Source organism: Coffea arabica, chromosome 3c, assembly GCF_036785885.1.
Source record: "Coffea arabica cultivar ET-39 chromosome 3c, Coffea Arabica ET-39 HiFi, whole genome shotgun sequence".
Lineage (NCBI taxonomy): Eukaryota > Viridiplantae > Streptophyta > Magnoliopsida > Gentianales > Rubiaceae > Coffea > Coffea arabica.
The window spans coordinates 593,676-609,547 of NC_092314.1; the positions used below are offsets into that span (position 1 = coordinate 593,676).

At 37.8% G+C, this 15,872-nt stretch overlaps 4 protein-coding genes across 5 annotated transcripts; 1 reads left to right on the top strand and 3 right to left on the bottom strand.

Moving 5' to 3' along the window:
• Positions 1 to 828: 828 nt before the first annotated feature.
• On the bottom strand, positions 829 to 4,068 carry LOC113733869 (putative ubiquitin-conjugating enzyme E2 38). 2 transcript variants are annotated; one of them, XM_027260080.2, is made up of 2 exons: positions 3,613 to 4,068; positions 829 to 2,566 (listed from the first exon to the last, which is right to left on the bottom strand). In XM_027260080.2, exons 1-2 carry the CDS (start codon positions 3,833 to 3,835, stop codon positions 1,548 to 1,550), a joined length of 1,242 nt encoding a protein of 413 aa, XP_027115881.2. In that variant the 5' UTR covers positions 3,836 to 4,068; the 3' UTR covers positions 829 to 1,547. The 2 variants fall into 2 exon arrangements, with proteins under 2 accessions (XP_027115881.2, XP_027115882.2); XM_027260081.2 differs by having other exon boundaries at positions 3,559 to 4,064.
• Positions 4,069 to 4,562: 494 nt separating this feature from the next.
• On the bottom strand, positions 4,563 to 7,685 carry LOC113733870 (probable enoyl-CoA hydratase 1, peroxisomal). The gene is made up of 3 exons (XM_027260082.2): positions 7,218 to 7,685; positions 6,104 to 6,386; positions 4,563 to 4,999 (listed from the first exon to the last, which is right to left on the bottom strand). Exons 1-3 carry the CDS (start codon positions 7,625 to 7,627, stop codon positions 4,895 to 4,897), a joined length of 798 nt encoding a protein of 265 aa, XP_027115883.1. The 5' UTR covers positions 7,628 to 7,685; the 3' UTR covers positions 4,563 to 4,894.
• Positions 7,686 to 8,294: 609 nt separating this feature from the next.
• LOC113736086 (GDSL esterase/lipase At4g16230-like) lies at positions 8,295 to 10,492 on the bottom strand. The gene is made up of 6 exons (XM_027263026.2): positions 10,378 to 10,492; positions 9,720 to 9,992; positions 9,402 to 9,532; positions 8,995 to 9,240; positions 8,641 to 8,896; positions 8,295 to 8,521 (listed from the first exon to the last, which is right to left on the bottom strand). The coding sequence occupies exons 1-6, from the start codon at positions 10,490 to 10,492 to the stop codon at positions 8,295 to 8,297; spliced, it is 1,248 nt and encodes a 415-aa protein (XP_027118827.2).
• A 1,595-nt stretch (positions 10,493 to 12,087) lies between these two features.
• LOC113735309 (probable pectinesterase 67) lies at positions 12,088 to 14,554 on the top strand. Its single transcript, XM_027262329.2, has 5 exons — positions 12,088 to 12,375; positions 12,918 to 13,080; positions 13,242 to 13,448; positions 13,565 to 13,812; positions 14,203 to 14,554. The coding sequence occupies exons 1-5, from the start codon at positions 12,101 to 12,103 to the stop codon at positions 14,354 to 14,356; spliced, it is 1,047 nt and encodes a 348-aa protein (XP_027118130.1). The 5' UTR covers positions 12,088 to 12,100; the 3' UTR covers positions 14,357 to 14,554.
• The last annotated feature ends 1,318 nt before the right edge of the window (positions 14,555 to 15,872 follow it).

Here is a 15,872-nt window from a genome sequence, read left to right on the forward strand (position 1 = left end):
ATTATCCTTATTTGCATATTCAAGAACTTATTATGTGCGCATACATCATATATACACATTCTCAGGTTTTGTATATTAATTTAGATATGCATATTTTGATATACACAAACATTTATTGAAATCCACATTTATAAATGTCGTTGTTCAAAAATTTATTTTGTGTTTCTTTTTTGAGGTTGATATGTTCATAGTCATCATATTGAGTCGGTTTGGATAGTAAATTATTTATACAAATTTATCTGAGTGCATCGATACACATACGCATTTTTCAAACATGGTAAAAACTAAAAACTATGTAAAATGACAAGGAGAAAAAATGGTGAGACAAAATTTAGGTTAGAGGACCAATTTCCCTCCCTTCTCAAAAAAAAAAAAAAAAAAAACAGAGGCTGTCATTACAGTTTCAAGTACTACGCCACACCCCCAAGAATAAAAATCCATTGTTGGTTTTGATATTTAGCTCCATTACGTTTATTAATGCTTTCACTTGTAAGTGTACATTCCACATTCACTAAATATTCAAACCACGCATGAAGACCTAATTCGATTTCAATCTCGTATACATAAGCTCACAAAGCAGTTCAAGAATTCAATCAAAAGATACCGAGGAGTCCAATTGGCAATGACAGTGCACTTAGGTCAACAATGCGATTCAAGTGAAGAAACACAGGAGACACTGAGGAGTGTTCATTTTAAATGGACTAAACCGGCTCTCTGACTAAGACTATTCTGATTAAGGTTGCGTTCGGATTGCATTTTCTAGGATTTTTTTAGAAAAATTACTGTAATGATATGACGTATACGAGGAAAAAATGTAATAAAAAAATGTGATCACGAAAAACGACGTAATTTTTTCACGAAGAATGACTGTCCAAACAAGGCTACTGTAGTATTCGGCTTTGGATAAAACTCATCTCCAAAAAGCCACCTCTTCATCAATTGGTCTACTGTAAAAAAATACTAGTATATGCTACGGATGAAGGCTCTTTGCCGTGGAGAGTAAGGGTAACCAAACAGAGCCGAAGAGCTAGAACTGGCGGACTGCCGAGGAACATCTCTGTCAATCAAAGGAGGAATCTTCCCGGAGACAGCACTACTTGGAATATTTTCTGACTTGTTGAAGTTCTTGCAATACGGACAAATTTGAAACCTATTCAAAGCTGATTTGGTAGAAATTAAAATTGGCTTAAAATGAGAAGCTGCCATGCATTATAGTTAAACTGACGACTGAAATCAAGAAAGGCTTTCACTCTACATCACGAGCAGGAACTACAATGCCACCCAATTAAGACCATCAAAAGCGATGCAATGTCAAGGAATTTCTGAATACCACCTGATCATTCGACCATATCTGCAAAAGAGCAATTAGATCTGACCGTTATATTCTGCCATGTAAGAATTGAGTTAAGACCATCATCAGTTTCTGGCCCCATGATCTTGGAAACAAATATATCTAGTCAAACAGAAAATTATAGCTGTTCTACTCCCGTCTGCTTCCTCCTCTACACCATTAAAACGAATTTTGATGTCAACAACGTTACCAGTCTTCATTCAAAAATCTTCTTCAGGACCTTCAAAATTCTGCTTGATATTCCTTGTTTGGATTCTTTCGCACTTGACCGAGACTTCACTGCATCTGACGTCGCTTCTTTTTCTTCTCTCCTGCCTTCCAATGGTAATTTCTTCATTTTTGGTGGAGAAGTGTCAATCCCATGGAAGGCCGACCTAAGATCCAAATGCATCTTCTCCAAATTTGCCTTAAATTTGCTTGACACTGGAACAGAGGACAATGAAGCTGATACGCACTCTTGATATTGGCCAACGGTAGCATCACCATTTATATAAGCCCTGATAGCCGCCAATATAAAATCTCCACGTGCTCGAAAATGTTCTACAACAAAACTCTCAAAACCCTTTGGTGCCTTTCGCAAATTGTACAGCATTGTCTTACAAGACGAGATAAAAACCTCTTCATTATAAGCCATTGATTTTTTGGTCCAACGTTCAGCCTTGCTGTACAGTCCAACTTCACGTCCAGGCTCATTGAAGTATGGCTTACTGTTAAGCACAAGTCCTTGAACGGAGACCAACAGCTGAAGAATGGTGGACTTAGCAGGAGTCCATAACTCCACACCTCGACCGGTCCAAGTATGGATCAAACTCAAGCAAACCGTCCCGTTTGAATATAGATTGGGATTTAAACACAGGCCATGGGCATGATAATACACTTTAGGAGGTTGGTTTGGATAATCAGAAGGCAGAACAATGTCAAGGAAGAAAAGACCATCATGATAAGGAGTTCCAGCAGCACCAATGATCACAGCTCGAAGCAAGTCAATTCTCTGCTCATAAACTCGTACATAAATGGAGTCAGGAAGACCTTTCTCAAGGATTTTCCACTCTTTTGCAATTTTCTTCGACACGGCACTTGTTGAATCGTTGAAGCAGCCTTGAGCCTTTTTGGACTTGTTAGAATGAATGAAGTAGTGATCTGAATGAGCTGAATCACCTGATAAAATGTCGAACTGTGGAAATACGATGGTGTTGGCAGCAACTTTGTTATCACCTGATCAACAGAGAAATAAATAGCAAGTACTGATGAAGATTGTAATATGCAGAGACAAGAAAATCAAAAAGGTACTGATGAGTCCTGGTTCATCCCTCGATCCTTTTTAACAGGTTGATGTGCGTCATAGGACTAACTGAAATAGCATTGAATGCATTAAACCATCAATATCTCCTAAGTTAAATAGTAAATATTTGCCCCCAAGAATTAGGCTAGGTATATAGAAAAACAAAATCAAGGTAAAACATCTACTAAACAGAGTTCATGCAGTAACAGATCAAGCCATTAAAAATCCTCCTTGAAGATCTCTTATACAAAATGAATGAGACACATAATTTGAACACCACCAAAGTAAGAGCTCCACTAAAACATGAGCATCTCATTCAATTAACCTGCACGCCCACGGATAATTTAGCAATTTACTCACCGCCCTGCTTTTCTAATTATCCACACACAGCTCAAATTAAAATCCAACAGCGATATTCAGTTGTTTAAACACACAAAACAAAAGGAAAAAAAAAAGAAAAAAACTTTTGTGCACTGTATCAAGCTTCTAAGACAAGCCCACGTCATATCATTCAATAAAGTCGAATAACTTACAGTAACAAATTTTCCACTAATGCTTTTCCTTTTCCAGTTTGTTTTTGGTAGCCCATGAGAATTTGCATGATTATTTGCACAGGGGAGAAAAAATTTTTACTAAAGAACACCAGATAGAACGAAATCAATGCATTATCATCAAGCAAAGTGGAAAGGGTTTACCTTGGGCCACTTCTCCAAATTATCCACATATTGAACTTAAATGACAAACCAAACACACTTGAAGTTTTATCAAGACACGAAAGGTTCTTGTCTTTAAAGCAAAAATAAAACAAAATTTAAACTTTAAGATGAGAAAAGAGTAAAAAAGTTTCCTTTATTTTCCGTACCCCATCACAAGTGGCATGATCATCTGCGCGAAGAAAAAGGAAGAAAAAGGGAAAAGGGTTCACCTGGGGCCATCTTTTCACAACCCTTAACTGCTGCCAAAACCTAGAAAAGATTACCTAGTCGGCTTGCAACAGGGAACCCTCTCACATTGTGTGAAGACGAGCAGTCCAATAGATAAAAAATTGTTGAAGGTGGCAAAACTAGGGCCTGTTTGCTTCCTAAGAATTGTGGGGATCCAAAGAAAACTATGACCGCATAACTGAAAAGGCAAACGGGATGGTCAATTTCACGCAAGCATTCATGAAATTGGAAGTTGGTGTTTTCTTTCTTAACAAGCATTCTGCCTTCCCGTATTTGGTTATTTGCTAAATTTGCTGCCAAACATTTTTTTCTTTTTTCTTTGTTTTCGTCTTCTTTTATTCTCCATCCATTTGGGCGACGCAAGACATCGAGGGTGGGGAATAGGATGGGCTCAAACAGTACAACTCCATTCCGATCTCTTCCCAGTTTGGGTCCACGACAACTTAATTTTACATAAGTTTGGACATGACAATAGATCCAGCTAAGGAACCCATCATGCTGGAACTGGAAGCCTTTAAAAATAGAATGAAATAGGGAGCTGAACTAATTGAGTCGTGTGTAGAAATTCTACCATTCTTTTTTGGGTATCTGATGATTTTAATTTAATAAATTTTTATCCCATTATTCAATAATTTGAGCTTCTAAAATCATCTAGTGGTTGATGTCTCTTTTTAATTGATCCAACAATGAATTGATACCCATAGAACTACCCACTATTTTGTTCATTTTTCCTTGTTTTTTTTTTTCGGTTCTTTAAACGAGCATTCAATTGTTTATGGCCCTGGCTTGACTATTCTTGGAGCAAGGCTCAAACGAGAATTTAAACAAACCCTGCACTCACTCCCTTAAGTTCCAACCTACCGAAATAATTGATGATTGAAACTAAAAGGTACTCTTAAGAGGTTGCCAATTCTGTGATGGCATCTTATAAAAGGCCGCAGGCAGCCCATAGGGGTGAGACATACGTTGCTGGTGGGTCTCTCTGTGCTTTAATTCCTTTATTGTCAGATGCAAAACCATTACAAAGTTCAAGTCGAAGTCAATACCTATTATTACATTGGTGGGAAAAAAGTACAAAAAAAGGGAACAGTACACATACCGAAGAAAGTTCGGACCATTTGGCCAAGTAAACATGCGCGGTTAAAAGCTAGATTCTCAGAACATCAAAGCCTCTATTAATGCATTCCCGTTTCCCTGTTTTACTTAATTGTAGAATCAAGACTTCATTTTCCAAGCGAACACCTATCCTTTGAGGACGTATTAAGGGACTCAAACAACTTATTTTACAACAGACTATCAAGTGACTTGTTGACATATCTACAACTTGGATGGAGATTTCTTTGCACTCCGACCTGCAATGAATTCTTGCATTTTCTTGAACTGCTCCTTGGTCATTCCATTGTAATAGTCATGCGCCCTCTCCTGAGCAAAGCATGTAACAGAGCAAAATATTAGATCATTTTCAGAATACAAAAGTTTGTCAACTGTGCCAATCAACTGCATGCATGAAGTCCTGTTCCCAAAAAAAAAAAAAATGCAGACTTCTCAAAGATAAGTGATTTGTTGCTAGAAGATCTGAATTCCACAAAGACTCTTCTCTATAATGTTACTCATTTTCATTATGAGCCTCTGCGGTTAGCCCATGATCTCCAAATAGCTGCAGCGTTACGAGTCAGCTGAGTAACTTAAATTTATGAATTCCTAACTTTCTCATCTAGATTCTTTTTAGTTAAATACTTAGGACCGTTTTCAAGGTTAAGCACACAATCAACTGTCTGGACCCTGCTAAGTACTAAAAACATAAAGAGGAGGCAATCAAATGATTAAGTTGGTTATGATTAAGCATTATTTGAAGGCTGCAGCATCCTATTAGCTAACTGCTTTGAAAGACCAGCCCAAACCATCTCAAACACAGAGGTATCCTCTTCTAGCTTGTGCAAAGCGGGGAAAGAGGTTTGGTATTCCAATTAATATTGATGAAGCATGATAATTTAAGAAATAGATTGATGAAGCGCAACACACAGAGATACCACAGTATGTTGACAGCAAATGATATGCCTATATAACTTAGTTTAACACTTGACTTCTTTATACAATAACAAACTCAACAGCTCTAAACAAAACCATTTTAGCCATGTTGTTTGGTGAGCTTTGACAACACTAGCACTCGGAATTAAGCCACTGGAATTGGCCATATAAAAGAATGAGCTAGTACAGTGACATAGTGGCCTAACCAAATAAATTCTAAGAAAAACAAAATGGGTAATGAACTCTTACGGGTGTATTGAATTAAACTACAAATAATTTCTGGGGTTACAAACTCCTTCAGTATCAGTGTGATTGATCAACAAATTTAAGCACTTAAAGTTTTGCGTATTTAATAGCCACTTCACAGTAAACCATTAAGCAATCCCCTTATCCTTCTTATGATACATTTCTGGGTTACATGCGAGTATCTCCAGGTAAGTGCATGTGCATAGGCAATCCAGAAGAAGATGAAGAAGAAAAAGTAGGACAGATAACCACCTTTTCTAGCACAAGGGCATGAGCCAAGTCTTGTTTGAATCCATCATTTATAACTCTCTTGTACCTCAAGACAAGGTCTTGATTGTTCTTAATAATGGCTTCTGCAATTTGTCGAGCTTTCTTCAAGAGTTCACTTCCTTCAACTACATGATTTACCAAACCCCATTTCTCAGCTTCTTCTGCAGTTACAGGGGTCGCAGTCAGAGATACTTCACGGGCTCTATTGGGCCCTATGACACGGGCAAGCTTCTGAGATAGACCCCATGAAGGAAATATTCCAAATCTGTAAGAGAATTGATCCAACAATATTAATCAGAATGCGCAGGATAGTCATGAACGTAAACACATCCAGCTTTAACTTAGAGAAGTTGAAGAGCATGAACGGCAAAACATCATATGTAAAAGGTTGCAACAAGAAACTTTCACCCCTAAGTCTTCATATTACACGTCCTATGTAGTCACATTTTTATCTCTCAGACAAAAACAGAAAACCAATTGTATGAACCAAGCAGAACAGACGATCCAAATTAGGTGGTGGGTCAAGATCAAGAGTGATTCAGTGGAGTCTCAATCTCGGCCAAACCAGTTAGTTCTACTCAGCATAAAACTGATTCATGACACTGTCAAGCTTCCTTTTTACTTTCTTCCTTCTTCGGGTAGAGTGTCAGAAAGTTTAAATCTTTCCACTTGTGTCCCTTCAACATTTACCAACTTGCTTAAGCTGGCCTTACAACATCTCCATCAATTGGTGATGCTTTGATCTCTCAAGTCAAGTCAGACTTTCAACACATTAATCACTCTCCATTGATCCTCCAATTTACAGAAGTACTAATATAACTTAACCAGGTTTTAGCTCTGAATATCACTCAGCTACATTCGGTTCCGATTGTCCCCATAATTCTCCCCGAATTTTCCCTCCCAATGTACCCTTTAAGGAGGGGGGAAAAAAGGAAAACAGAAACCGATATTTTAGCTCAAATATGTGCGTTCTACAATAAAATACTGAAAAATTACACTGAATCGGGATTATTAATCGAAGCAATTGACAGCAGCATCGAAAAAAAATGCACATAAAAGAATAAGAATTGGGGAAAAAAATTTAAAGGAAACGAACCTGGCATGGGTATCCATAAATTTAGCATCTTTAGAAGCAACCAAAATATCGCAAGCCAAAGCAATCTCAAACCCAGCTGTGACAGCAAACCCGTTAATGGCTCCTATAATGGGCTTCTTGCAACGCTCCATTTGAGCAACTGGATCGGATTCTATATCCTTGACGTCCCCTTTAAAGACATCTTCCGCAGCAGTCAAGTCCACCCCAGAACAGAATGATCGACCTGACCCGCAAAGAATAATAACCCGAACTGACTCTTCCGCGTCTAGCGACTTGAATGCTTTGGCAAGATCCTTCATCATCTGTCTGGTGAGCGAGTTCAGACTCTTGGGACGGTTAATTGTGACGACACCGACGCCCCCTTGTCCTCGGTTCACGACTATCAGGTTTTCCGAAGAAGTGCCCGCCATTATTTTCACTTTTCCGAAGGGCGCAGGTGAAAACTAATGGACTACTAGTATGTATAGTCGTATAATAATTAGATTAGATTGTTGGAGGGTCGAAATGCGTGCCCTATCGGCTGTTGAATTGAATTAGCTGACGTGACACTTCAAAAAATAATAATAATAAAATTAGTTGACAGCGTGGAGTACCTACGAATCGGTGTTGTAGTTATCCTAAAACAAAAGAGCTAACAAACGTCATACCTTGCTGTTCAATTCTTATGCACCTGAACTAAAAGGTGGCAATTAATGAGTTTATTTGGACGGGAGATTATTTAAAATAATTTTTATTGTAATATTTTTGTAATGCGATGTATATAATATAAAAATATGAATAAAAATTACGTGTATAATGTAAGTAAAATATAAATTTTGAATTTTTTTTTTAAAAATCTTGTAATCCAAACACGTCCATTGTTGACGATAGAAATGAGAATATATTAAGCGAATATAAGATCATCTCGGGTTCTTCTGGGTTGTAAATTATTTGAGATATTTTTACTGTAATATTTTTTGTAATGTGATGTACGTGAAATAAAAAAGTAATTGAGAAGATAAAAAGACATATTGAAAATTGTAACGGTGACGTAAGTAAATATATTTGGGCAAATTGTTCAACACTCTGAAGATGTAGTCAATTTGATGAAATTAATTGTCTAATGTTCATCGGCCAAACGTCCCCAGAGCCACCGTCAAGCAGACGCTTAGCTATAAAGCTGTTAGCAGCATCTGTTGGATGATATGGATCCCAGAACACATACTTTGATCTGTCTGCACAAATTTTAGATGTTGGACCGCATGGAATTAGGCCCCCAAATCGCCCAGCAACGTAGCAGCAAGCTGAATCTGCATTCCCGAAACCTGTTTATGGAAAGCAAAGAAAGGATATACTGCTGATCAGTACAATGTTAAGCACAATTAAGGTGGTGTTCCATGATAGCATTTGCTGCTGTAATTCCGAATGATAAGATGTTGCTTACCATAGGAGAAGTAGTTCTGAATCAAATCATCTACAATGCGATAGGCATCTGCATAAATGAGTTTTGATCCCTTCAGATTAGAACGAAGCTCTGTTACTAGATCCCTCAACTGGCTATTGAACAACTGAGCTAGCCGATTAGGGAAGGCAGCACAGCCTTTTCCAGAAGATGGATTAATTGCCCTCTGATATGGGATGCATCCAATAGGTCCTACATTAACTACAACGATCTTTCTAGCACCCATGTTGTAGAGCCTCTGGGAATGTTTTAATCACATCAGAAAAATGTATTGTATGCCTAGCATCTACAGTACGATAAACAAACGGAATTGCTATTTGCAAATGGGAGTCCTACCGTAAGTTGAGTTCTATATCTTGTAATCAAATCTGCTACGAAGGTTTCTGGAGAGACCAAATTTTGCTGAACTTTTGAGACAACGGGCACCAAATAGTTGTTAATGAAGTCATTTGATCCCATTGTTACTGAGAAGAGTGCAGTTTGAAGCAATTTCATTGTCATGGGAGCACCGATTGTTGAAATTATGTACTCCTTGGTATTGGCAAAGTTGTCTAGTTGAGCATCGAAGTTGATTCTACCGACCTGTCGTAGCAATGCAGATTGGTAATCAATTAAAATAGGTGGATTGGAATGCTCAAGTTTCAGGCTATGTTCTGTCAAGAAATTCATGTGTGTTTTCGCTACATGTTTGTTTCATCCAAATGTGCATTAGAACATGTGCAGGTGGATAATAAGAATCTCACAAAAATCTTTCCAGTGTGATTCAGAATCCCCCCTCCACCAGAAGCATAATTAACACCCTGCAGAACCACCGGACCAGCTGTTGTCGGCGCCAAGAATGGAGGAGTAAAGCCTTTGATTCCTACTTCCTCTCCTGGAAATACCAAAAGTATGCACATGAAATGGTCAGCTGGTAGTACTTTTGGCCATTGAAAAGAAAAGAAGATGACACCTAAATCAGCTTCCAATGCCATCATCAAGTATTAACCAGACAATTTGAATGTGGCTACCAATTAAGTTGGCAGACAGCAAGCTGAAATAGTTCAGGACGGACACCTCACCTAAAATATCAACTATTGTTCTTCCATTTGTGTATCTTCCTGTTGGCTTACCAAAGTCGATGCCATTTGGTACAAAATTAGCTTTTGAGAGAGACACAATGTAGTTGTTGTTGCCAACATCAACCAAGGAATCTCCAAAAACAAAATTAGCAGGAGGAGCAACTTCACAGAAGCAGGTCTTCAACCGAACAAAAAGGGCTAAGAGTTGAAACAAAATCCCTGCTGCAAGTTTCCTGTACGATAGATAATCCATCAGCAGGAAAACCACGGAAGTTTATTCTGCTGTAGTTGTATGAAGATTTGATCTAAAATTTCCTTTTTCTGCTGCACTAACTTCCAACTGCTAAGCTGCTGCTTAAACTTAAATAAACACCTCAACTGGGATGCGAGAAACAAGAAAACAGATACATGTATAAGGCAGAAAGAATTGCAATGGCTAAGTTTTCTAACCAAAAATTGTATCTTGAACACACAATGTATCAAAGAGAAATCCAACGACCCAAGACAAGTTGTGCAATTGGTTGATCAATTTTTCCTTTCCCAAAACAATTTGTGCACGTAGTTTATCCACTATCCAAAGTGTGAAACGAAAATGAGTATCAAGATGAAGCTACCAGATTAGCAGATTTTGTTCAAGAACATACTTTTCCTTATAAACCCGAGTGCTCAAGCGAGCAACTGGGTAGGTAGAGAAACGAAGTCATTGAATGTCCAGCAACGGCAGCACTACCAACCATGGGAGCTACCATATGATTGTTGAAGCCTATTGTCATTTAAAGCTTCACCAATAACTGGGCACCACGGCGACGAATAGCCGAATTCATGGAAATCTTTTGCTGCCAAATCCTAATCTGTATTTCTCAGAAACACAATAATGATAAATTAAACTTCTGTTTCCAACTCCCAACAAGCCTAACGGCCCTCCAAACATTCAAACCAACGGGATGGCACAAGTACGTGGAATTCAATGCAGTCATTTGAGATGGTAACACCTCATTTACTAGCCCACATCTTTGTTTCCTTCATGATCAATCCAGGAAGGATATCAAAGGATTTAATATTTAATATTACCGCACAATTCCCAGCAATGCAATGGGGGGGTACCGCTTTTCTGGCTTGGTGTGGTGTGGTGCTGGACAAGCAGAGAGAAAACTTCAGGCCTGGGCGTGAATAGTTATTGGTAAAAGATTGCAGCAACATCTGTTGAAGATTAGTCATGCTTCATATGCTATTTTCCTTTCCTCTGTTTTCCTTTATGATAAGGCCGAAACTGATACTCTACTTTTTTTATTTCCTAGTGCTCAAAGGGAATCGTGATGCTTTTCTGCAACATTTCTACATTTCCCATTTCTATTGCGGCTACACCTCGTTGAAGCATGAAATAAAAAATTAACTTATGTTGGCAAGCTAATAAGTTACGCATCAAATTTTGGAGGGGTGCATTAAAAACCCCTCTCAGAAATTGTTAAACTTGAAGGAATTGATCAAATTCCATAGCTATGTATTTCTGAGAGAGCCATTTAAGAAATGATCAAAAGATGCCATGGAAGCATAAAATGATCCCCTCCCGAGCGCGTGCTGTGACCTCAAAATCCACTCAACTTCTCCGTGCATCATTTTTATTAAAGCGTTACTCCAGCTTGGCCCAAACATAAGGAATTCTGGGGCTAGTGGCCTGTTTATGGCCGAGACCAGTGAGGAACGGTACGTTTGGCGGAGTGAGCATCGATCAAAATGTGTGTCAGCCTGAATAGAATAGAAACTATATATGGAGCACAGGATGTGTTCATCACTCTTTAAATATGAAGCACGCAATAAATTCGTAATTTATTTCGATCAAAATTAGCTTGTAAAGATGTCGAATGACAAAAAAAAGAGCATATTTCATGTGATAGAGATTAAAATCGCTCATTTTCATATTGAGGAATTGAATTCTCACATCAGTTTATATGTGAGATACGACTGATGCAATTTTTCCTAATTGACACGCTTAAAATTAGTAAATGGAAACCGCATTAGTCTATCTGAAGCGGAAGAGAAGATTAATATACCACACACACTAGGTACAAAGGTGAAATATATTGCATTCTTTCTCACTTGAGCCTCAGCCAAAATTAATTACCAGAAATATAAATGTGTTGTTGTGAGTCCTACCCATTACCTACCAACAGAAATCAAGGACGGATTGCATAACAGCCGCATAGCTATTGTTGGACGCCCTCCAATTTAGAGGAAGCTCCTTCCTCGCACCAACTTCGATGCGCCAAATCAGTACATGCATGCAAAATATCTTTAGAAGCAACTCCTATAGTGAATGTCAATTCAATCAAAGCCAACTTTAAGATTCAAGAGAACTGGGGCAGTTGGTTCCACTTCTAAAAATGCCTTCATCTTCTTCAACGCTTCCCTGGGCAAAAAATGTTGCCTATGTACATTTTCTAGTCATGTCTGTCCTCATTTCAGATGTTGTACATTGCTCCTCGGACAGAAACGTGATCGATTCCAATCTCCTGACCCAGAAGATTGGTACCAGGCGAGCAACAATAGTTGATATTAGTGGACAAGGAGACTTCAGGACCATTCAAGCAGCAATTGATGCTGTTCCAGAAGGCAATTCCAATTGGACCATTATTCATGTGAGGAAAGGTGTTTACAGGTGATCTTATACCAAAAATTGCCAGGAAAAGCCAAAATACGATTCAAGTATCTATCTGTTTTTCTTTTTTCTTTTTTTTTTGGCAAAAAGCAAGAACAACGGGATGACGATCAAATTCACTTTTTAATCGAGATGAAATGAGATTGGCGATCATAATCATTTGATTTAGCGATTGCAACAAAAGTTGATGCCATTATTAATTTAACAAAATTTAGAGATATAAAAGGCGCTGCCTGTACTTGAAAACTGTAGATGACTATTAGATAGTAAGAAGTGTACTTTTGTTCCAACCAATTAGCTAGGCATAATACTGGGATCTAAAGTATCAATTTCTCTTTGGGTTTGTCCCGGTAATACATTTGGTACATGATCACTTAATGGTGTGAACAATTGCTTTGTACTGTAAAATTGAAGGACCATGTGCCATCCATCGGTGGAATGATGGCTCAAAGCTATTTTCTGATGTGATATTGATTTGCCATCCATCGGTAAAATTAAAGATATTGATGTGATAACATTTTCTGAACTTGTAACAATTGCAGAGAGAAGGTGCACATACCTCGTAATAAACCCTTTATATTCTTGAGAGGCAATGGAAAGGGTAAGACATCCATCGTTTGGTCTCAGAGCTCTGTCGACAACTACCAGTCTGCTGCTTTCCTTGTTGAATCACAGAACTTCGTTGCCTTCGGTATTAGCTTCAAGGTTCAACTTCTGTAGCGTAATGTCGGACTTAAATTCATTTCATTTCTAGAAACTATATAACGGCAAAGAGATCCTCGGTTAAAATTGCTTAAATTTAGAGCATCTCCCTTAATTTGTCTTAGTCTTTGATTAAATGTGTAGTAATTGATTTGTTTTGGTAGAATGAAGCTCCAACCGGGATTGCTTATACCTCACGTAACCAGTCAGTTGCAGCATTTGTTGGGGCAGATAAAGTTGCATTCTACCACTGTGCATTCTTTAGCTCACACAACACTCTCTTTGATTACAAAGGCAGGCATTACTACGACAATTGCTATATTCAGGGTTCCATCGATTTCATATTTGGACGCGGTCAGTCTATGTTCCATGTAAGTAGATATCGTAAATGCCATCTTCATACATGATTCTTTACGTATGTGCAATATTGCGAGAAATTAAACGAAATGGGTAAAGACCTGTGATGTGATGTGACGATGTAACGCAGAACTGCGAGATATTCGTGATTGGAGACAAGAGGGCAGAGATCCATGGATCCATCACAGCTCACAGCAGGCGAAGTGCTGGTGAAAACAGTGGTTTTGTGTTCGTTGGAGGGAAGATCTATGGGGTTGGTAGCTTGTACTTGGGTAGAGCCAATGCACCCTTTTCTCGAGTTGTTTTTGCAAACACCTACTTCTCCAGGACCATTGTGCCTCAAGGATGGACGAATTGGAGCTATGCTGGCAGTCCAGAGTAAGGACTAGTTCCCTATATATATATATATTCATTACTAATTAAGCTTAAGCAGTAATGAGAAAATATTATAACTTAAGAATGCCACGATGAGTATGAGGTGATTGACGAATGATATGCAACTGCATGAAATGTTCAGAAAACGAAAACATAATTGGCTTCAAGTCATGTTATGGAACTGCTACTCTAAAGGTTCTTCAGTCAATACCCTATTCGATAACGCTCTGAAAAAACGCAAAGAATCATAGTTAAGTAGAGTTTTTAGGATACATTTACCAGAATGGCTTGCAATCATCATACTTGGATCACTGGATACTGGGTATTCTTGAGTAATTTCATTGTCATTGTGCTCCTAGCTGATCCAAGGAATGTTGCAAACAACTGCAACAGCCGTGTATATCTTGCAGAGTATAAATGTCATGGTCCAGGGTCTGCTTCAAAAGATCGAGCTAAGTGGTCAAAACAACTCGATGACAAAGAAGTAGCTCCTTTCCTCTCTATTGATTACATCAATGGCAAGCAATGGCTCCCAGCATGGCTCTGAACTGCCAATGTGAATACTGTACAGGATGAGACCTGCTCCAAGTTAAGAGTACCTCACAATTGTAAATCTTTGGGTGGTAGTTAGTTAGGATCGGACTTGCTCCTAGTACTAGCCCTTTGGAGGCTTACGAGTCAGTAAAATAGAGGGGCATACCCTGTCCAATTTTTTTTTTTTTTTTTAATAAACTTGCACAAATAAATGTAATGTATCCAAGTACCATTTACTAAGGATTGATGCTGGTCGATGTTAAGATCCTTTCCAAAGTTGGTCTTGGTTGGATATTAGATTATTTTGATGAAGCAACTGAAAGAAATCTGGGGAGAACAGATCTTGATCATTGTGTCTGACGTACACATTCTGATGATTTAACTCATTGTACTTGAAAACTAACTCCAACTACCCTAATGCAAGTAAAACTCCACTCAGAAGTCGAGTTACCGCTGCACATAATAACTATAAACACCATAAAACTGGATTATGAATCAGGTTTAATTTGTCTCTCATAATAATGCCAAAATTGTTACATTACCAATCAGTACAAAATTTATCCCCGAGTATATTGCAACAATTACTTAAAAAGAGTAGTGTGTGGCGGGCGGGCAAATGCAGTGCTCTATCCGGTTCCATGCGCAGATGAAACAATTAGTTTGATATTCCATCACAGCACATTTCTAGATCCACAAAACACAGAAAGATGACGAAACAAGTATTCATCTATATATCAAGTCGTGAAGGAATATACAGGCATGAAGGGCAGCTGGGAGCCTATATATCCTCTGCTCAAATGTAGCTTACAACTCCAAGGACTTGGACCTAAGATCGTGTTCGACAACACCTACTTTCTTGCCTATTTGATATAGGATTAACCTTTTATACACACTGTTTATCAAAAATAAAAAAAAAAATTTATACATTGACAGTATAGTGATTTTTTTATACTAGCAGTTATGATTATACGTCACATGTGCATATTTTGAATTTTAAATTTAAATTTACGTTATATAACATGATTTAAACCCATTAATGTAAAGAAAATTATAAGAAAACTTACTTTGCTTGAGCCTTGATCGGACCAATTCAATAGTAACATGTGGTAATTCATCATTTCTTTCATACTGAAGTTATATGGTAGTAGAAATCATAGTAGTAGTAGTATTTGATAGATCTCTTTGTAATGTAAAAAAGTTTGGGTTCTTTCATCCGTGCATACAATGTAAAATTTTTTGAACGGTGAAAGAAAAATAGAAATTGTAATATAAAATAGTCATACACGAACCCTTTTATTTTTTTTTTAAAAAAAAACTATAGTTTATAACTCGTAGACTGTAAATCCCTAACCAGTTTGCATAATTCAGAATACTCAGCTCAATTATTATTACTGTCACAATATGAATTCCAACGAGGTTTTATCCAGTTAAGTTCAATTCAGGATCAGTCTAGATGTTCGTATTAAGAATAACAACTAACAACAATCATAACAATAATAAAATAAAAAATAAAAAAAAAACGCCAAAAG